This window comes from Sciurus carolinensis, chromosome 14, assembly GCF_902686445.1.
Source record: "Sciurus carolinensis chromosome 14, mSciCar1.2, whole genome shotgun sequence".
Taxonomy (NCBI): domain Eukaryota; kingdom Metazoa; phylum Chordata; class Mammalia; order Rodentia; family Sciuridae; genus Sciurus; species Sciurus carolinensis.
Window position 1 is genome coordinate 35,340,457 of NC_062226.1, and position 22,230 is coordinate 35,362,686.

General features: G+C 48.8%; 1 protein-coding gene across 1 annotated transcript in view; it reads left to right on the plus strand.

Annotated features, from left to right (window-relative positions):
- Positions 1-22,230, plus strand: part of Fbxo10 (F-box protein 10) — a 52,506-nt gene that overhangs the window by 24,088 nt on the left and 6,188 nt on the right. The window contains exons 2-8 of the mRNA XM_047524994.1: positions 3,240-3,830; positions 7,249-8,082; positions 12,709-12,858; positions 15,491-15,627; positions 17,843-17,913; positions 19,411-19,563; positions 20,422-20,691. Coding sequence (XP_047380950.1) covers positions 3,246-3,830; positions 7,249-8,082; positions 12,709-12,858; positions 15,491-15,627; positions 17,843-17,913; positions 19,411-19,563; positions 20,422-20,691 — 2,200 coding nt within the window. The 5' untranslated portion in view covers positions 3,240-3,245. The remainder of the gene's footprint in view (positions 1-3,239; positions 3,831-7,248; positions 8,083-12,708; positions 12,859-15,490; positions 15,628-17,842; positions 17,914-19,410; positions 19,564-20,421; positions 20,692-22,230) is intronic.

Consider the following 22,230-nt stretch of genomic DNA (forward strand, 5'->3'; position numbering starts at 1 on the left):
AGTCTGAGGTATGAGTTAAGGTTCATTATTGTTCATATAGATACCAAATTGTTATCTGTGAATATCAAGATTTTTATTGAAAGGCTTTTCTTCACCCGTTGAATTACACTGACCCTTTTCCAACTCAGTTGACTGATACATGTTTGGCTCTATGTGGGACTCTGTTTTTCTAGGCCAATACTCTACAGGTATGTCTTCTGACCGGTGGGTTGAGGGTGCTTAGATTTTGTCCCCCCGCTTTTTTTTCTTCCAAAAGTGTTCAGTTTCATTCTACAGGCAGTGAAATCACAAGTAAGCTTGATCTGTCAAGCTTACTTTTGTTCTTCCAATTTGAATATGGCCTGTCCTTCCTGAGTCTCCACACAAATTCTCCTCGTGGTCTGGGCTAGAATTCTATGGTCTCCCAGCTCTGTGTGATCCCGAATGTTCGCCTTTTAGTTCTCAACCCCACAGCAGGCTGTCTCCCCTAGGGCTCACGTAGTCTTGCCCTGCGCATGTACAGCCTGGTCTTCAGCCACCCACCTGGCCCCACCCTGTGCTGCTCTCTCTGGTCTGGTACCGTGCCTCACAAATGCCAGCCAGCCTCTTCAGCAGCTCAGAACTCGAATCTGCCTGCTCGGTGAGATCACCCTCTGCTCGGCCTCCATCTCTCCACACCACAGTGAGAAAGTGCCCTGGGATGAAAAGGCTTTTGCGGCAACCCCCACCCCCCACCTTCTCTTTTTCTCAAAAATCATGGTCCTGAGCAACTGGTGGCTCAATGCCTGAAGTGTATATTCGGTTGCCTTGTATATTTTGTCCAGCTTTATAATTGTTTGTGGCAGGAGGGGGACTTCAGTTTCAGGTATTTTGTCATAGCCTAACATGGAACTCAAAGTTCAGTTTGGGGCATGATGTTGAGTTTTCTTGGTATCTCTGGAATAGCCAAGTAGAAATGCCCAACAGGAAATTGTGCATTCCCCTAAGGAGCTTGAAAGAGACACCCGGGGCTGGAAATTGAGATTTTGTAGTCATGCAAATACAGTGGTAGTTGAAGCTAAGGAAATGGATATGATCACTGAGCTACAGAATTGATGCAGAATGGACAAAAGAATGTTTTTCTCTTAAAAAGACCAAGACAGTGTAGCTAAAGAAAGAAGTAAGGAACGGGAGACATCAGTGTCCCAGAATAAGGTGGCACTTATCAAGGGGAATGAATGGCCTTTCTCTATAAAGTATAACAGTCCAGGGCCCAGCTTTTCTCCAGTGTTGCTGAGGACCTGCTAAAACCTCACTGGGCGACCGTGACACAGAAGCCTGCGTGCCTGGGCTCTGTAGTACTAATCTGTAGAGTTCAAGCCACACCCAGCTTGAAGAAGCCAAGCGTTTCTTCCAGACGTGATCACACAATTGTGCTTCTAGCTTTCTTGGGGCTTAGGTACCTGAAAAGCATGAGCACCATTTTCAGAAACCTGAGAGGAAACGCAAGGCCCTGGGTAGGTAAGCCATTTGCCAGGGAGACCAGTTGTGGAGCCTGTTCCAGTTCTAACTTCCAGTTGTCCAGAGACGGTAGGGTACACGGCGAGGGAGCTGCTCTAGTTCATCCATCTCAACCCTCTTGGTTTTAGGTGGGGAAGCTGACACATAAGTGAGAGGGGCCTGGGGTGTGACTCAGAGGTAGAGGCTTGCCAAGCGTGTAAGGCCCAGTGTGATCCCTCGCACCACAAAGAAAATAAAAATAAACAAGAGGGCTTTCACTAGGTATGAAGAACAGAAATTCAATGAGGTCAGCTTTGCCAAAAGGAGAATCTGTTATAAGAGTTCTGAGAGAGGACTGGAGTCGTGGCCTACTCCCGAGAAACTGAAATGCTTCTGCTCTTTTCTCTGCTTTTTTTGGGTGTCTCTGATTTATTCTTCTCTCATTAAAGACCCACTTCTGCCTCCCCTCCCAGCGAAAAATGATCACCAGCAACTATGTCTAAGTTTGTTTGTATTCATTTATGTGTTGTTTATTTATTCCTTTTGGCAGAATTGGGGATTGAATCCATGGGTGCTGTACCACTGAGCTACACCCCCAGCCCTGCCCATTTGGTTGGTTGGTTGGTTGGTTGTTGAGACAGAGTCTCACTAAGTTGCCAGAGCTGGCCTGGAACTTGTAATCCTCCTGCCTCAGCCTCCCGAGTTGCTTGGATTACAGGTGTGTGCAACCATACCCAGCTTATTCCTGAGTTTATCGCTTAGGAAAGAAGGTATCCATTTCCCATCATTCGGGAAAGAAACTATGCTGATTTTAGAATAGCACCTCATATTCCCTTGGAGGTCTCAAAGGCCCGTTTGGATCAATTATAGCCAATCAGTTGCAGCCGAGGGGTTGGGGTATCATTTTTCTATACACGCATCTTCAGGGAGCCCTGCCTCTGTAATTGTGTGGTATAAATTTGTAAGAGGGAAGGGTATTTTCCAGAGTAAGCAAGGAGGCAGATGGCTGGGCAGCCAGCCTACTAGATGTTTAGGACAATAGGATTACATCAGTAACCAGTGATTGAGCCAGGACCAAAGCCCACACAATCTTTCCAGGGGCTGCCCCACATGGAAAACAGTAGCAATGACTTGATCTGGGAATGAGGAGAGACAGACAGACTCCATTCTCATTTCTACTGGTATGAAGAGCTAATAGTCTCTTCCCAGGGAACCTAGGGGATCCTCACCCATAGGACCATCACAGCCAAAGGTAGGTTCCCTCTCTGTGAATCCAAACCCTTTCAGTTACAAGTCACAGAAGCCCACATCAAACTAGTTTTAGCATAAAGGGAGTTTATGGAAGGCCTTTGGAGCTCCTCACTAGACTGGAGGAAGAACCACAGATGCCAGGGCATCTTCAGGAATCTGGACTGCGTACCTCCAGACACATACATGTGCATTCGCTGTTTTTCATCCTCATTTTCATTTTTCATCTTTCATCTCTATTGTTTTCTGCTTGGCTCTCATTCCACAAGGTTTCTCCATGGTAGGGGGGACCTGGCTGCCAGGAGTTCTGGGGTCATATTCTTAGAGTGACCAAAGAAAAAAAGAGTCTTCCTTGCTAATGCCTGGTCAGAAAATTCAGAGAAGGACTTTGATTGCAGGGATGGGTCCTCTGATTGGCTGGGCCTTGTTCACTTGCACATCCCTGGGGGTCAGGAGATGGCAGGGGCTGTTTTATGAAGGGGAAAGGTAAGCAGAATAGACAAAAGCCTCTTCTGTTTTCTGTCTTTCTCCAGGTGACCATGGAGGCTGGAGGCCTTCCCCTGGAGCTGTGGCGCATGATCTTAGCCTACCTGCACCTTCCTGATCTGGGCCGCTGCAGCCTGGTATGCAGGGCCTGGTATGAACTGATCCTCAGTCTTGACAGTACCCGCTGGCGGCAGCTGTGCCTGGGCTGTACGGAGTGCCGCCACCCCAACTGGCCCAACCAGCCTGACGTGGAGCCCGAGTCCTGGAGGGAGGCCTTCAAGCAGCATTACCTTGCCTCCAAGACATGGACCAAGAACGCCCTGGACTTGGAGTCCTCCGTCTGCTTTTCTCTGTTCCGCAGGAGGAGGGAACGACGGACCCTGAGTGTGGGGCCAGGCCATGAGTTTGACAGCCTGGGCAGCGCCTTGGCCATGGCCAGCTTGTATGACCGAATCGTGCTGTTTCCAGGTGTGTACGAAGAGCAAGGGGAAATCATCCTGAAGGTGCCCGTGGAGATTGTAGGCCATGGAAAGTTGGGTGAGGTGGCCCTGCTAGCCAGCATTGACCAGCACTGCTCAACCACACGCCTGTGCAACCTCATCTTCATGCCGGCCTGGTTCTCACCCATCATGTATAAGGTGGGTGTCACATCCACTGGGCACCAGCCAGCCCTGAACCGAGGGGCATGGCCTCCTCTCGTTGGGTTTCCCATTTGTGTTGGAATTGAGAGTTCAGTAACTGTTCCCATACACACACCCCTCTGAGGTCTGAACCCATTGAGAAATGGGCACAGCTTTATTCCCGAAAATGAGTCTTGACTTTGGGGCCAAAATTACTGTTCCCTTCCCATGTAGATCCACTGGAGCTACAGGTCGAGCAGCCTGGTGGACAACCAGGCTACAACAAGGTGAGAGGAAGCAGAGGACACATGAGCCACTCATGGCAGCTTGCTCAGAGAGCAAGCCAGAGAGAAGGCCACGCAGGAGCAGCAGACTTGAACACACGAGCGGCCCACCCCACGCAGGTCAAGGAAGGTCAGGCTTTTACGGGGAGTAGCTACTTTTAAGGGTGCCAGAGAAAGAACCAGGCAGTGTTATTCCAACACACCCCTTCCATGAACACAGAAGATGTGTTCAAAGCCAAGCGTGTGTCAAGGCGTGGGGAGTTCCTGGCACAACAGTCTACAGCTTATACCTTGCCCAGAAACTGACTGCAGTACTTGGATTGTGTACCTACTTGATAAAAATTGTATTACCCCGTTACTACCAAGAGCAGCTTGTCTCTGGCATTTGTAGTGGTAGTCACACCACCTGTCATTTACGAAGCCCTAGGCATGGGCTTTCCAGCCATGATCTCACTTCTCTCTATAGCCCGATGGAATAGGTAGTGTCGTCTGCTTTTATAGATGAGGAAGCCGAGGCTCAGCAAGATTAAGTGATGTACGCAGGGTCACAGATTCAGTAAGGGACAGCTAGGACCCAAAACCCATGTTTATAATCTAGGTAACTTTCCATCTGTCACCTCACTTGATCCCCTCCACAAACACTGTGGTAGATAGAGTAGATGTGGTGTCCCCATTTTGTAGATGAGGGGTACTGGAGGTCAGAGAAGCTAAGTGACTTTCTCAGGTGGTTAATTGGTAAGTTAGAGTTCAAATCTGGGCCTCCTGATCTAAGCACTTACAAAATTATATCATGCTGGATTCCTTGAAAGCTTAAAATCCTGCTTTTTTGGCTCTAGAATGTTTTAGAAGGACTGATGTGTTTCCCTTGTGCTGGTCTACAGTCTTAGAAGGGGAACTTATTTCTAGAAACAACATTCCAGACCCCTCATGTTTCATAATACATTAATTATTTGAGGAATATGTTAATTTTAGCCTCTGCTTCCCCCTCAGAAATGCAGCCATAGATCCTCAAGGGAAAGGGCCTGGCCTTGTGCCTCTTTGTAGCCCACCATTTGGCTTAGTGCTTGGCATATATTAGTGCTCAATCTGTGATAGTGTTTTACACAAAAAATGCACAGTGGCCTGAGATGACTTTTCCTGAAAAACACAAAGGCCAGGATGGTTTTATAGCAGTCTGCAGTGACGTCTGAGGATCCTAGCAGTGGCTCTGCATCCAGGGCACTGGCCTTTATTCTTAGAAAGGACCAAAGAAGACAAGATGGACTTAAATTGCAGCAAAATCCAAATAGGTTAGCTCTAAGGAAGAACTTGGAGAGGTTAAGGGGTCTTCAGCTCTGGGACAAGCTTTCAAGGGAGGCCACTACTAGAGAATTTTAAAGATTGTTCAAAGGCTAGATGTGACTGAACTGTTAAATGGAATCATGAGACCTCCCCGCTTCATTTTATAGTTTAGATACATCTGATGGAATTTGAGATCCAGAAACAGGTCACCCTGCCCCCAAGAAATATAAAGCAACTGGGTCTTGCCAAGCTTGCCTCTGTCAGGCCTGGAGCTGAGAGGCCCAGATGAATTATGCTGTGGGTTCAGCGCTTCCCCGCCCCACCCCAGACTCCTGAGGGCTTTCTGTTCCTTGCATCTCTGACTCCAGACAATACTAAACTTATTATTGAGTGCCAGCTTTGTACCTGGCACCATGTTTTGTGCTTTATTAACTAGTAAGCCCTATGCTGCAGACAAGGAAACTGAGGCTTAAAGAGGCAAAGTCATTTGCCCCAGGTACATACTTGAGAAAGGCAGAGCCAGGAGCTGCCCTGAATGGTCAACCCACTAGAGCCCACGCTCTTAACCACGCTCAGGACTTCCTGGCTGTGGCAGCATGCCCCATCCTCTCTCTTAGAGATGCGACCTGCTGTCTTGCTATGCCCCCATTAGTTGCCAATGGACTGGACTCTTTCCCAGCACCTGTCTCAGCCCAGGCAGGGCTCAGCCCCTCCTGCCTGCCCTCCCGCACCCGTGGTCAGGGTTCTGTGAAACCCTGAGTTCAGACGCCCAGCAGGGCAGAAGGCTCAAGGGAAGGGCACATGCCTGCAGGCCCAAGAGAGGGCAGGAATGAAAGGAAAGCGCTTTGAGAGTGTGAGACCTGGAGAAACGCATGCGATTCAACACATACTTCATAAAACCCAGTCACTGATCAGGGACTCCCCTGCCTTTTGGAGGATTGGTAAAGTTTTGCTCAGTTCCCAGCTAATGCCTACGTTTATAAAATTCAAATCTCTTGGGGGACGGGGTGTAGCTTAGTGGTAGGACACTTGCTTAGCATGTGTGAGACCCTGTGTTCAAACTCCAATACCACACACAAAAAAATAAATAAAAAATAAAAGCTCTCCTAACCCCTAATCTCTCCCCTTCCCTAATTTTAGGAGAAACAGGATTACCTTTCTTCCTCATCCTAGGCAGATTTATCTGTCCTTGAGTACACACCCACCATAGGAACAAAGTAATCCAGACTTTGGGGATGGTACCAGAAGATCTCAGAAATGACTGTCTCCCAAATTAACAAGTGAATTACAACTCCAGACAGAGAACATGTGGAATAGAGCTTCTTTAAAAGCCCGCTGTTCCTGCTGATAGGCAGAATCACAGCCTTTGGGACAGGAGTCCCCATTTTGGATCCCCTCCAGAGTGACCCTGTCCTGCTGCACCTCCACATTAACATGTGTCAGTTCCATTTCACCTAGCATTTCCCGGTGCAGCTTTTACCCTCCTTCCAACTTTCACTACAAGAGAAAGGAAGGGAAGGGAGGGAGGAATTCTCACTAAGCATTTCATGAGTATTAGGAGAATCCACTGAAGACATGTAGGAAGGACCAAGCTGCAGAGTGAGAACTTCTACCATCATCCACTCTTGTCCCCCTTCCTTGGGATTAGAGGGGTACAAGAGTGTAGGTAGCTCCCAATTTTCCTCCCTCTGTGATGCAGAGAAGTTCCCCAGCTCCTTTGGGAACCAGCTGACACCCAGGCCCTGGTCGGGAAGGGGAGATGATGGGTAGAACACATGACCTTTCCTTGTCTACCCCGCTTAAAGAGTTCCTGGAGAGCTGACCAGCAAAGCAAAGCTTCTTACAGCCGGTTTCTCCTTTTCATTCCCCAGACCACATCAGGTCACGTCCAGTTTGACAACTGCAACTTTGAGAATGGGCACATCCAGGTTCATGGCCCAGGCACCTGCCAAGTGAAGTTTTGCACTTTCAAAAACACCCATGTCTTCCTGCACAACGTGCCCCTATGTGTTCTGGAAAACTGTGAATTTGTGGGCAGTGAAAACAACTCGGTGACAGTTGAAGGTCACCCATCAGCAGATAAGAACTGGGCCTACAAGTATTTACTGGGGCTTATTAAGTCCTCCCCCAGCTTGCTCCCCACAGAGGACTCTGACTTTTTAATGTCCCTGGACCTAGAGAGCCGGGACCAGGCCTGGAGCCCAAGGACCTGTGACATTGTCATCGAGGGCAGCCAGAGCCCCACCAGCCCAGCCTCTAGCTCCCCAAAGCCAGGCTCCAAGGCTGGCTCCCAGGAGGCAGAGGTGGGCAGCGACGGGGAAAGGGTGGCCCAGACGCCAGACAGCAGTGATGGAGGCCTGAGTCCCAGCGGTGAAGATGAGGATGAGGACCAGCTCACTTACAGACTATCCTACCAAGTGCAAGGCCCGCGCCCTGTTCTGGGTGGCTCTTTTCTGGGCCCACCGCTGCCAGGAGCATCCATTCAGCTGCCCAGCTGCCTGGTGCTGCACTCACTGCAGCAGGAGCTGCAGAAGGACAAGGAGGCCATGGCACTGGCCAGCTCTGTGCAGGGCTGCCTTATCCGCAAGTGCCTGTTCCGGGACGGGAAGGGAGGTGTCTTTGTCTGCTCCTACGGCCGAGCCAAGATGGAAGGAAACATCTTCCGGAACTTGACTTATGCAGTGCGGTGTATACATAATAGCAAGGTGCTGTCCTAAGGGCTGACTGTATACATGAGCCTTACTGGGTAACCAGAAACGTGACTGTTGATTGCTGAGTGGGCTCCTGTGGCTTTGTGCAGGAAGGGTGTGAAGGGGCTATTTTGCATTTTAAAAACAATCTGCTTTAAAGCTTAACACACACTGGACTTTGTGTCCATCATCTAACTAGGACAGGGCAGAAAGTATTCCCATTTCACAGAAAAAGAAATAGGCCAGGAGAGGAAAGGTATCTTACCTAGGGTCACACAGCAAGTTTGGGGCAGAACTGAGACTGAAACCCAGGTCTTCTGCCTCCATTCACCAATCACACAGCTTCTCAAGCATGTTGCCCAAGTCCTAGTATAAGAAGCAAAGTCTTAGAGTGTGTGGTAAGAAAGAATTCAGGAAGGATTGATCACGCATTCAGCTCAAACTCAAGCAGGGTAGTTGAGAAGGCTTCCCAGAGGAGATGTCTGTGCTGAGTAGGATGAGTGAAGGTTCTGGGGCAAATGGGACATATATGATAAAAGGGGTGCAAAGTGGGGCATTCCAGCAGCAGGAATATCCTGTGTGGGGACCTGGGCGTGACTTCACCCATGCAGCAGGGACGGGTTGAAAAGGCTCAGAGGCAAGAAGAAGCCACCTTGCCCAGGACCTGGAAAGCCCTGGTGACACACTGGAGCTGATGCAAAGAGCAAAACACCAGCCATTGCTGCCAGCAGCACCTTGCATATGCAGGCACTTTGGGTGCTTCATGACAGCCTACAAATCCCATAAAAGATGGGTGACAGGAAAGGCTTCTGTCTTTCTGCAGGGAAGAGAGGTCCCCTCTGAGAAGCAGGTACAAGACAGACCTTGCAGAAGGCATGGCCCAGCACCTCGGTTTGAGTCTCACATCTCTCACTCACTGTGCACATCGCTTCTGTACAGAAGTAAGCGTTCCTACCTTGCTTCTCTCACTAGGGTTGAGGATCCACTTGCCATAATATTAGAAGAAGTCCTCAGTAAATAAAGGGCACTCACTGTTCTAGAGTCAAACATGCATCCTACAGGCTTCTAGAATGGTTAATAGCAATTGCATTTTAGTAGTGCATTACCCAGCCCACTTCCCAGGAGGATTTTAGGTGATGCTACCCAGAAAGCATAACATAAGACTGCACTACAACAATGAATCAAAATGCAGTCTGTAAAAATAAAAATAAAAATAAAAGAATTGATGGTATTTAATGTCAAAACAAAACAAAGCAAAAAGAGTGTACTATTAAACACCAAAGAAAATGATAAAAAGGGAAGGGTGGCCAGGCATGGTGATACACTTCTGAAATCCCAGTGATTAAGGAGGCTGAGGCAGGAGGCTCATAAATTCCAGGCCAGTCTCAGTAACTCAGCAAGACCCTCAGCAACTTATACTCTGTCACAAAACAAAAAATAAAAAGGGCTGGGATGTAGCTCAGTGGTAGAGTGCCCCTGGGTTCAATCCCTAGTACTGAAAAAAAAAAAAAAAAGGAAGGAAGGATGATGGTTTTGCTCTAGACACCATGACGAAAGGGTCTGGTTCAAGTCCTCAGGAAGGGATTTCCTCCTTGCATAGTTAAGAATATGGCTGTGATTTGCCACTAAAGTCCCTTGGATTAATGATACTACTTATATCTAAGGTGTGGCAAGGATAATTATCATAGGTCACATATGTAAAGTGTTCAATAAGTGATTTTTTAAAAAGATGTTGACAGTCCAGTGTGAGAGGTTCCATGACCGAGCTGCCATGGGTGGCACAGGAGCCCTGGAAGGGGAGTACCTGGCCCAGCCTCAAGGAACCAAGAAAAGTTTCCTGGAGGGACAGCGCCCAGGCCATGCTGCTCGGGAGGATGAAGAGTTGGCAAGGTGAAGCTGTGGGACACAGGGAGTCGCTCAGCAGGCCAGAGTGGAGATGAGGATGGTGAGAGTTGTCCAGGGAGGGAACCGGTCAGCTGGAGTCAGGTCAGGGTCTTGCCAACAAGACTGGAGTTGACCTTAAGGTTTGTTGGGAGCCTGCTGAGAGATTTTAAGCAGAGGAGAATTGTGTACAGATCTGCCTTCTAAACACTTGTTCTGTGAGCCTCTTAGAGGACTAACCGGGGGAGAACAAGGCAAGGAGGTCCATGCAAAGCAGTTGACAACTATGGTCAAGAGATGGACGGGAGGAGAGAAGGCAGCCTGGAAAAGGAGGACCTAGGGCAGGGAATAGTCAAGGACACGAGGCCTGGATTTGTGGCCCTAGTGGCTGAGGCAGTGAGTGGAACATGGAGATGAGCTCGGTTTGGGGTACCTTGAGCTTGCCGCACTTGTAATATCTGGCAGAGGTGCCATCTTGCCTGGGTCTGGAACTTTGGAGAAAGATATGCACTGACATGCTGGCTGTGTGTAGGGACCTGGCTTTGTGCAGGCCATCATTGGAGTCATCAACAAGGACAGACAGAAAGTTACACCACCTTAATTAGAGCCCTCTTGAACAACTGCCCCCATGGAACTTTGTGACCAGAAATTCCTGGTGAAGCTACAGCATCTTTCCCCTGGAAAAAAAATTATGTTCAGGGGTTTTCAACTGAAAAAAAAAAGGTCCACAATGTTTCCTGCATACCCAGCATCAGGTTCAATGGCATACTAAATGCAGGGAGCTGTGGGTGGGAGTGTGGGGCTTCCCAAGCTGGTCTCTGCTGTGTTCACCCCATCTGACCCTAGAGCATCCCAGCAGGGTTAAGGCTGGCAGGAGCAGTCCCTTGAGGCTTCAAGTTGAAAATCAGCACTGACTGTAATGTTCTTCCCGTAGTTGGAATTGGTAGTTGGAAGTCGGGTATCCACTACAGGCCAGCAGAGACGGAGGCAAATCATGTTGATGTTTGGAAATGGGCACGCCTTTTCTTTTGCCTGCTCTTTGGGGCTCAGTCTCATAGGGAATTGGATGATGATGTCGTCAGTATTATTCTGTCCCGCGGGCTTCAGTTTCCTCTAGCACGGCCTGGTGCTGGTTTTGTCTGCCCTGGATCTTCCTTTGCACCTGCTCCTCAGAGAGGCCTCCCCCTGCTCTTACCCCCTGTGGTAGGCTGCCAGTATTTGTCACTCTGTACAGGTGAGCCTGGCAGCATGGTGACATATTTTCTTTATTATCCTGGTTCATTCTTAGCCAGGTGCTGTGTCCACAGTTCTTGGAAGAGACTTTGTCAGTGATTCTGCCTCATCCGCAGGATAAGGGGTGCTCTCTCAGAGGCACTGGCCCAAGATGGGGTCCTCCTACTGCCCCCAGAGGTTAAGCTGTTTCCTCCGGTACCCTTCACTGGGTGCCACAGGGTTTGCTGCCCGTATTCTAGATTCCAGCTACTTAAGGCTTGAGTTAGAGGAAGGTTAGGGAAGAGTCCAAGAGGGGCCCAGTGCCTTTCTCAGAGTCATGCTCTTTCCCCCAAGCCTGAACTTCCAGGAAAGTTCTCTCCTGCTGTCCTGCCCCCAGTCTTTCTCTGTGAGCACCCAGGGAGATCCTTGGAGAAGTGAATAGGTGCAGCTACCCCTAGTTTCTGTACTCTACACCCTAGCTCACGCTTGGCCTTGAATAATTCATTTAAGAGTATCATCAGAATTCTTACCAGCTTGTACGACACTGGTTGTCCTGCAGCCTCAGCTCTCTGGGGCATTCCAAAAAGGTTATCATGTTTGTGCTTACTATCTTATTATCTTGTAAGTGTAGCAGCAACTTTTTCCATCCTAAACAGAATCAAAGACCTCCTTGAAATTGGACTTCCGTTCTATTATACTCCTCCCAGAAGTCTAATAACTTTTTAAATAGTAGTATACAATTTATCATACTGTACTGTGTTAAAACACAGTTGTTTAACACCACATGTACTTACTAAATATAAGAAGAAAAGGTAATTGGAAACACATTCCCTAAATAAGCTTGGTACCTACCTTGAAAGAAAGACTGTCTCATACCATTATTTCTATTTGTTCCATAGTTTGGAGCTAAGTGGTTTTCCATACCAGCTAAAACACCAAAATTGGTTCAAGTTAGGCAAGGATAGACCTTTTTTTTTTTTTTAGTAATTTTTTTGTTTTAATTGAGAATCGACCTTCATTTCATAAAGTGGAAGGGAAGGTGGTCCAGGAGAATCTGTGGTATCTTACTTGGTGCTTGCTCAGGCAGGTGAATATTTGAAAAGGTATAAATGGCAGTGATAGATTGGGAACTTGATTCCATTAAAAGCAGCTATGCCCTTGGACCCCTGGGAAGTCTTTGTGCAACCCTAGTGCATAAAGTTTGAATCCCATCTTCTGTAAGCATCCTTTCCATCCACCATCCAGTCTTGCAGCTTGAGTCTGGGGACAAGCATCCGTCTGAGTTTTTGTAAAGCTGCAATGTGAAGCTGTTGGGTAAAGAGCCCAACAGGCCAACAGGGCAATGCCAGGCTGCGCACCAGGGAGATGTGGTGTCCCGGAAGCTCACAGTGGGAGGGTGGGAAGGGGAGGGAGGCGCTCCTCTCACCTGTGGTTAACTATAGGGACCTGCAGGGACCAGCTGGGAAGAAAAAGACTCAGGTGTTCCCAAATGGCTTTGAGCAAATTATCTGTGACAGGAAAGTAAATGGCTGTCTCTCTTCTGCGTAGATCGTCATGCTCAGGAATGACATTTATCGCTGCCGAGCATCCGGCATCTTTCTTCGCTTGGAGGGCGGAGGCCTGATCGCGGGCAACAACATCTACCACAATGCGGAGGCTGGCGTGGACATCCGGAAGAAGTCCAACCCGCTCATCCTGGTACTTTCTTCTCTGTCTTCCTCCCCTGTTCAGGCTGGCTCTCAAGGTTTTCAGAAACCTTTTCTGAAGATATTTAAATAAATGGTGCCACCTCGAATTTACATGCTTCCCATTTGCAGGTAGTTTCTGCTCTTTTCCATGCGTCCTGTGAGTCCGCCTGTCTTTCCATACATTAGTAATAGCTTTGGACAGGTTGCTTCCTTCCCTTCCCCATCAATGAAGAAGAGGATGGAGATGGACAGGGAAATTCCACAGGGCCCTCCCTGAGCCCTGATAGGTTATGGTTGGCTTTGAGTTTGAGAAGAACACAGATACAAAAGCCGGCTCTGTGACTTGCATGTCTGGGAGGCTGACAGGAGGATCACAAGTTTGAGGTCAGTCTCAGCAACTTAGTAAGGCTTGAAGCAACTTAGTGAGACCTTCTCAAAATTAAAAAATAGAGCTGGTAATATGACTCCTTGGTAAAGCCCCTCTGGGTTCAATCCCCAGTACCCCCACCCCCCAAAAAAGAGAAGAATACGGACTGCTCCAAAGTGGATCTAAAAACAAGCAAAAAAAAAGTCTTCCTAGTTAGTTTCGTTCTTTTCTATAAAATAAAGAGTACATGTAAGATGTATAGTTCAGAAAATGATTTGTTTCACTGATATTGTGAGGGCATACTGAGTTTGATTGTATACCAATGTGAAAACCACTTAAAATCTTAGAATTTGTGACCAGCAATCTAAGAAACCAGCCTCCTTTTCAGTCCGGCTTTTCCTGAGAGACAGATTTCCAGAAATTCTGTGTTCAGAAAAATAATAACTATCCTTAGGTGTAGAGTATATTATATGACAGATACTTTTCTAAGCACTTTGTAGATATTTACTTCATTATCCTTTAATCCTTGTGAAGCCCTGGAAAGTAGACATTATCATTATCATTATCAGGTGGCTGACACGCTGCCTTGGCCTAGGAACTTACTAACACTGTTGCCAGAGATGAGAGGAGTTCTCTTTGCTACAGGCAGAGGGACAGAGAAGTGGGTCACCTTATGGGGTAGCAGGGGAAGAGAAGAGAACTGCATATTTCAGCCCTGGCTTTGTGAGAGGGGATGAGGGTGGACATACTGCTGCACACACCTCTCTCTGAGCTTGTCCACCTTCTGAGGGCGTTGGTTGCATCTGTATGTCTGCAGACCCTTCAGAAATCAGGAAGGTGAAGCTGAGGGTGGAGCTCAGTGGTAGAACACTTGTGTGAGTTCCCAGGTTCCATCCCCAGTTGGGGTTGGGGTGGGGGTGTCAGGAAAGTAAATGACAGGTAAGGAAAGCTTGCAGCGTGAAATGCTTAATGTAAACTCCTTCTTGTCTCCCTGACATTTTGGAAGAGATACACCTAACTTGTAAGGATGGGATTAGGCCAACAAGGTGGTGCACGCCTGTGAATCCCAGTGACTCAGGAGGCTGAGACAGGAGGATCCCAAGTTTGAGGTCAGCCTCAGCAACTTAGTGAGGCCCTTGGCACCTTAATAAGACCCTGTCTCGAATAAAATAAAAAGGACTGGGGATGTGGCTCAGTGGTAAAGCACCCCTGGAGTCAATCCCCAGTGTAAGGGCAGGGGCAGGTTGAGATTGTATTTCAGCAATTAGGATGACACTATTTTTTAAAAATATTTTTTGTTCTCGATGGATCTTTATTTACATGCAGTGCTGAGAATTGAACCCAGTGCCTCACACATGTTAGGCGAGCGCTGTACCACTAAGCTACAACCTCAACCCAGGGTGACACTATATTATGATAATTTTTTTGTAATATACAAATATTAAGTCTCTACAAAAGCAACTAACTGGACTGGGAAACAGTAAAACTAGGTTTCAGTTCTGGCTCTGTCACAAATGTACTATATAATCCTGGCCTATTTCTCCATTTGTACTAAGAAGTATCAGAGGGCTGGGGATATAGCTCAGTTGGTAGAGTGCTTGCCTCGCATGCACAAGGCCCTGGGTTCAATCCCCAGCATTGCAAAAAAAAAAAAAAAAACCCTTGCAAAAGAAGTATCAGAAATGAATACTTCTTAAGTGTCCTGGAGCTCAACCACCTCCTATGACCTTCACGAGACAGCCGATTCCCCTGGCATCTGTATCCTTCCATAGGTCTTCTCCTGAATGAGAAGTGAGGACCAGAAGCCAAATGGCTCTTGGCCCTCTCTGGATGTAGCCCCTCGGGACTGCTCTGGGCTAACATTCTGTTGACCTTGGGTGCTACCCTTCCCTGAGACAGGCTTCCTGGCCCTGGGAGATGTGGCCTGACTGGACGATTGTGGGGAGCCCAACCCTGGAGAGGCTCAGAAACTTTCAGTAGCCTGCCTTGTAGATGGAGCCCAAAAGCCCTCAGCAACAGATACCAGTGAAACTGCGTCCCGAAAGGCTGCAGGGAGCCTCCCCTCTTCACAGTCTCCCTCACTGCTTCCATGCACGCACCTGTGCAGGGACAGCAGGGCAGCAGCATGGTCCCGTCCTTTTGCCTTGTGATAGGGATCATCGGTGACCTTTTCTCCAGCATGTCCATCCTGGGCCGTTGTGTGGCAGTGATTGAGCACTCTGCTTCTTGCTGCATGTCTGATCTGTCTTCTCTGGTGTCTCATTTTCACTTGCAGTGTAACCAGATCCACCACGGCCTTCGCTCCGGCATTGTTGTCCTTGGCAATGGGAAAGGCGTCATCAGGAACAACCAAATCTTTTCAAATAAGGAAGCTGGTATTTACATCCTGTACCACGGAAATCCAATCGTGAGGTACGTGGCGCTGTCTGGCCTGTCCACAACCTCCCTTTCCCGCTCTTGTCTGTTTCCCTACTCCCTTTCTGTCCTCCAATTGAGAACATTTTTTGTTCACTACAATAACTGTACAGATGCAAATAAAGAAGAGACTTCGCTGCTCATTATCCCACCCCCATAACACGACTGCTTTTGTGCTTCTGGTTCCCTTCCAGTTACTGGGTGTAGACATTCTGTTCAGCAAACATTACTGAGCACTTCTAACAAGGGATTACAAAGGTAAACAAGGGGTGGCCCCTGCTCACTGGGCACTTACTCTAAGCTGGAGGACATGCGTGTACAGAAATACCGTAAGATGAGGATAGCACAGAGATTTCCACTCACGTGCCAATTCTGCTCACTTGGTAGAGGCTACCTGGGGTGCTGTGATAAGATCCTAAAGCCACACCTGGCCTCAGATGAGAACATGCTGGGATCCATTTGCGCTGTAAGCCACAGGTGGAAAAGATGGTGTCAATGCTGGGACCCTGTATCTGTCATCCTGCTATAGTATTGGGTGGATGTCAACAGATGCCATCGGAATGGTATCAAGAGAAGGAGAGAATAGCTTTGACTAGGAGGATATGGGACGGCCTCCCATCAGAGTTAGCACTGGAGTTGACTTTGAAATATGGGAAGGACTTGAACTCCTGTGGAGTTGGGGGTGGGCATTCCCAGCAAAGAGAACAGCATGAGCAAGAGGCAGCAGAACACAGCAGACCCAAGGGTGGGCACACAGTCCACTGTGACTTGAGAACAACAGAATATATTAAATTGGGACTGTTCCAAGAAATATGGGCCCTGGGGTCACCATAGCATGACCTTTTATACCCAGGTAGCAGCCCATCTGCCATGCTGCCCAGTGGGAAGGAATGGTGGAGAGAAAGGCTTGAGCCAGAAGGGAAGGGTCCTGGCTGAGGAAGGGAGTGTGTGTTCTGGCAAGATAACGGGGAATGTTTAAAGGTTTCTGAGCAGAAGAGCACACAGGTGTGTCTGCCCTTTAGTAAACAGCTGGCATTAATGTGCAGCAGCCGTAATCTGAGGTGTTTTACCCCCACATCATTCCATTCTAGGTTGTTGCATGGCTTTGATATTTATCACTCAAAAGGTGCCAGAAGACGCCATTGTTTTGCTCCTCCAAAATTTTTATCCACTCCTATTACTATGAGACAGATAATTTTCCACTGTTAAAGGCAGCTTACTAAAGTAATTTTTAATTTTGCATGTGTGCATGTGTGTGTGTGTGTGTGTGTGTGTGAGAGAGAGATACTGGGGATTGAACCCAGGGGTGCTTAACCATTGAGCTACATCTCCAGTTCATTTTAATATTTTATTTAGAGACAGGGTCTCACTAAGTTGCTTAGGACCTCTCTAAATGGCTGAGGCTTGCTTTGAACCTGCAATCCTCCTGCCTCAGCCTCCCGAGCCTCTGGGATTACAAGCATACGCCACCACACCCAGCTTACTAAAGTAACCTGTGGTCATAGCACAATGGTGCTGGGGAACTATTAAAGAGTTTTGAGTGAAGAATATTATAATCAAGGCTGGGGTTGTGGCTCAGTGGTAGAGCGCTTGCCTAGCTTGTGTGAGTATCTGAGTTTGATTTTCAGCACCGTATATCAATAAATAAAGGTACAAAAATTGAATTGTTTGTTAAAAAATATCATAATCATACCAGTGTCATGGGTTTTCTAAAATAAAGTCACCTTGAGAGCATAAGTTGTTGTCCTTTAGGTTTCTTTGTGATAGGAAGTAGGGCTTGTGGTGGTAGGGACACATAATGAAGTTTGAGATCCCTGAAATGGCCAGCATCTGTTTTAACCATTGAGAACTATATGACCTATAATCACCCCCAAGCTAGCTAAGCACAGGAATTCTTCATGCCACCAAGACTTTACCTGTGACCCATGCAGTATGGTGACATCTATTTAAAATGGTGTTTATATGTGGATGACAGTAAGGAGAAGCCACAAAGAAATTGGATATCATTGTGCTTCTATGACATAGTTGTGGGCTTAGCTTTGGGTCCAGCTGTCCCAGTGACAGCTAAAGGTTTCTAAATTCCTGGCTTACAGGACTTCAGAAGGTGCTTTCTGCCCCTACGAACTTGAACCACTGGGAAGCCTGCTAAAGAAGGCATTGTCTTGAGGCAGTGGTCAGTGCCCTGGTCTCACCCCTTTGTCTTCCATTTTAGCGGGAACCACATCTTCAAGGGCCGTGCAGCTGGCATAGCGGTGAACGAGAACGGCAAAGGCCTCATCACAGGTATGGGATGGAAGTGGTCTGAAGCTGTGGCCAGCCAAGACGATGGGCAGTCAAGCCGCTGTCCCCTGGTGTCACCTGCATCAGCTTCAGGGCCTTACACCATTCTGCAAGCTGGCACCCAGGGTCAAGGGCTTCGTGCTGGCCACACTTCTCATGAATCGGGCCTGGCCCAGCATGGAGGGAGTGTCTGCCGTCTGCCAGGCCCAGAACTGACAGTGGCTCACTGGGTGCCTCACAGTCCTTCCGGGAGCACCATGTCAGACTCTCTAAATCCCTCCTCTGGGCTTCTGCACGGGCGTCTGCCTACCCTGGAAATCTGTCTGGCCGACACCTGCTTATCCTGTAGGTCTGCCTCCAGCATCACTTCTCAGGAAAGGCGTCCCTGACCTTCTCTTCTACACAGATGCACTCACTGCACCCAGGATGCCTCCTCCGTAGGACATTTACATAGTTTCTTAGTGCTTTGTTTTGTCCATCACTTATGTAAGGCGGCATATTCCCCAAGGCCAGGATCAGGTCTGCAGGGTGCATGGAAGGAGCCTCAGCACAGAGCAGAGCCATGCCTGGGATCTTGGCCCAGGGAATTCCCTGACTGCATCCAGCTGTCATTCATCCAACACTTAATGGGCACTCACTGTGCAGGCCGGGTTCTAGGAGCTGGAGATACAGAGTGAATGAAACAGAGGCTGTCCCTGCTCCCAGAACTGACATTTTAAGAGGGAAAGCAAGAGAATACGTTAAAGCATACATATACAACAAAAGGGGCCTGGGGGTGATAAGGCCTTACAGGTCATTGGCATGAGGTGACAGAGGGATGCCGGGTTGGCAAGGATGTTCAGGATCATGTGGTCAGGGCAGGCCTTTCTGAGAAGATAACACATTTCCCAGAAGATGAGAAAGAGTCAGGGAAAAGAACCCCCCCCTTACAAGGTCACCAGGGGAAATGATTGGCACACCTGAGGCGAGATCATTTGCAGGACTGGAGTGTGACAAGCAAGGGGGAGGGGCACGAGATGGGGACACAGAGACAGAACAGGGCCAGTCACACAGGGTCTCAGAGCCATTGCATTCTAGGAGGCAGAGGGTCTGCCCTGCTGGTGAAGCCATGTACAGGACCACGCTTCTGACTTGGGACCTTTATCCCGCTCCTGGAGGTGGGGGTGGCTCCTGGGGAGAGAGGAGAAGGCTCTAGTCAGTCGAGCTGAGGCTGAGCAGGAATGGCCGCATTCCACCTCGGGTTCAAGAGCTTGCTCTTACTCATCGTCTCCAGGCCACTGGGCACAGTGAGTGCGGGATACGGGAGCGCACGCACGCAAACCCTGCCCTGGGAAAACAGCCCCTGAAACAGCAAAGGACAAGCTCTGAGGTGTGACTGCTGGCCACGCAAGGCCTGGGCACCCTGGTCTGGGGTGTCCTTTCTCTCAGCTGTCCGAGTCCCCATTGCCGGCACTGCAGGTGACCCTTGAGTTTTAACTTTCTTTACGCCTCTCTTCATAGAAAATGTCATCCGTGAGAATCAGTGGGGAGGTGTGGACATCCGCCGCGGAGGGATCCCGGTCCTCAGGAGTAACCTCATCTGCTTTGGCTACTCAGATGGCGTGGTCGTGGGCGACGAAGGCAAAGGACTGATAGAAGGAAATACCATCTATGGTGAGGAGCATGTTCCCAGGGGAGGGCTCTGGGGTTTAGCCCACCCGGAAGGCAGGAAGCCACGTTCCATCTCCAGTTTACAGGTCCTGAAAAAGTCACCAACTTCCCTGGGCCTCAGAGACAGCATCTAAGGAACAGGAACCGCCTCAGGCCTCTCAGAATGAAGAGCATCTCTTATAAATTATCCATGATGCACCCTGAGCCCGTGGGGTCAGCAGAGCAGCGGTTTACCCCTATGTAAAATAGCAAAAGAGTTGGCTTGTGCCAAAAGGCTGCCTATTTAAGCTCCAACACGTGGACATCTAAAAAACAGGATAATCAGAGAAGCATTCTCCCTCACTCTGGCTTTGGGCAAGGCCTTAATCTTTCAGGACTCTCTATCTAGTAATAATGACAGACAGTATTTATTTGGGCCACCACTCTGCTGGGCCCTTTGTATGTATTATCACATTTAATCCTGACCACCTTCTGAAGGTACAGTTACGAGGAAACTGAGGCACAGAGATTTGGTAACCTTCTCAAGGTCACACAGCTAGGAAGGGGCAGGGCTGGGATTCAAACGGGGGTTACCCCCTCATGCATGGAGGGCTTGGCACCCTTTGGCCCTGCCGCTGTGGGCTTGTGTGCTCCTGATCTGGAGGTGTGGCTCACCAGCACTTTTTCACCTGGTGGAAGGAACCTGGCTTGTGAGATTGACCTGGTCATTATCCTCCCTCTTGTATGAAGGGGAAGTCCGCAGCCAGGGCGCTAAAGTGACTTATTCCAGGCCACTGCCTTTCTGCTTCCCTCTTGGGGAGACACTGGGTGCTGCCTCACCTGTTGTTAGGTGTCTGCAACCAGCTCCTCTCACTGTCCCAGCTAACAAGGGCTGTGGTGTGTGGATGATGTCATCCAGCCTGCCACATGTCACCAGCAACCACGTGAGCTATAATGGCCTGTATGGAGTGGCAGTTTTTAGCCAAAAGGATGGCTCCAGTGAGTTCCCTGGAGGCCATGGGGCCCAAGAGAACTTCAGCGAGGACGGAGACGCCATCCTCTGGGAGACGGAGCTGGAGAAGGACGACGACCCTCTCCGGAGGCCCATCACCGTCGCCCTTGTGGAGTCTAACAGCATCAATCACAATGGAGGTGAGTGCGCCAGCCTGCTGCAGAACCTTCCATGGCTCCCCACTCTTTCAAGGGCCCCCCCACTGGTCCCTGTGTGACCTCATCAGTACTTCTCTCTGCCACTTTTTTACCATCTAGTCTACTAGCTTCCCTCATGCTGTTTCTCTTGCCTGAAATTCTTTCTCCTCTCCACACATCCCAAGTCAGCTTGAACTTCCTAATGCCGTGAACACATCCAACCAAACTTCCCTTTGAATTTTGCTCTCCTCCCATCCCCACTGACACATTTTGTAGGGCGAGAATCACTTCAGGAGTGCTGGTGGAGGAAGGCATAGATCCTAGGCCCTGGGAGTCCAAGAGAACAAGGAGATAGAGCATGCTGGCATCTTTTTTTTTTTTTTGCAGTGCTGGGGATTGAACCCACGGCCTTGTGCATGTGAGGCAAGTACTCTACCAACTGAGCTAGATCCCCAGCCCAGAACAAGGAGATCACTGGGCAGCAGCTCCATCCCACCTATCTGGGAAATGAGTCTGTCCCCTTTCAGTTCAAGGTTTCCTCCAGGTGGTCATGCTGTCTGTTAAGACAGGCGAAGCCACAAAAATTCACAACTCATTTTTGCTGTTCTCACCCAAACCAGAAGAACCAGCAGGAAGATGCACTGAGAGGTTCAAACACGCAGGCTCATGGCTTAGCTGCTTCCATTTGTCCCAGTCATTGTCCTCCACACCAGACCCACCCCCGCCACCCCTACAGGCTACCCGACCCTCTCACTGCTATGGAGGGCAGGTGTAACTGCTGCAGAGTCCTCCCCACACCAGGTCTGGTGCCGTGCTTTCTCGCCCTGACAAGGCAGGGGCTCTCTTCCTGCTGAATGTGGACTTTTACTACATGTACAGTGTCTGAGCATACCAACCCCAAACACCATTTTTCCTTTCCAAAATATCTAACACCCTTTAAACACATATCACTTAGCATCATAACCTTTTCTACTCAAAAATTATAGGATATCCCTGATGGAGAAAATGTCCCAAAATAATAGGGAGGCAGATTCCAGTTCAGTATGGGAAGAAAATAAAACAAAATGTGTTTCTAGCAGGTAGAGCTGTCTAGAGGTGGCATGGGTGGCCTTGACGAGGTGGTGAGGTCCCTGTCACATTAGGTACAGTGGTGGGTTGCTGTTGCAGTAGGCATTCATGACTGGGTAGAGAGCCAAAGGTCTGAGAGAGGTCCAGGGAAGCCAGAGTCTTCTCATAGCCTGTGCCCCTGGCTGCCTTTCACAAGGACTTGTTTCAGCAGGAAGAGTTTTTCTGATGCTCCTGGGTTTCCTCCTGCTGTCTCTCATCAGGTTAGAAGATGAGACCCAAGGCCAGGTCTGAGTGTCACTGCCTCTTCTTCCCCATCTCTCTCCTGAGGTATCCAGTTCAGGGAAGGCTTTCCTGACTCGTATTTGTAGGGAACATTCCTCAAGCTTATCTGACAGCAGTCGCTGACACCATGGTCTAAGTAAGCCAAACAGTCTGGGCAGAGAAACTGAAGTAACGGTAAAGACTCCCCATGGA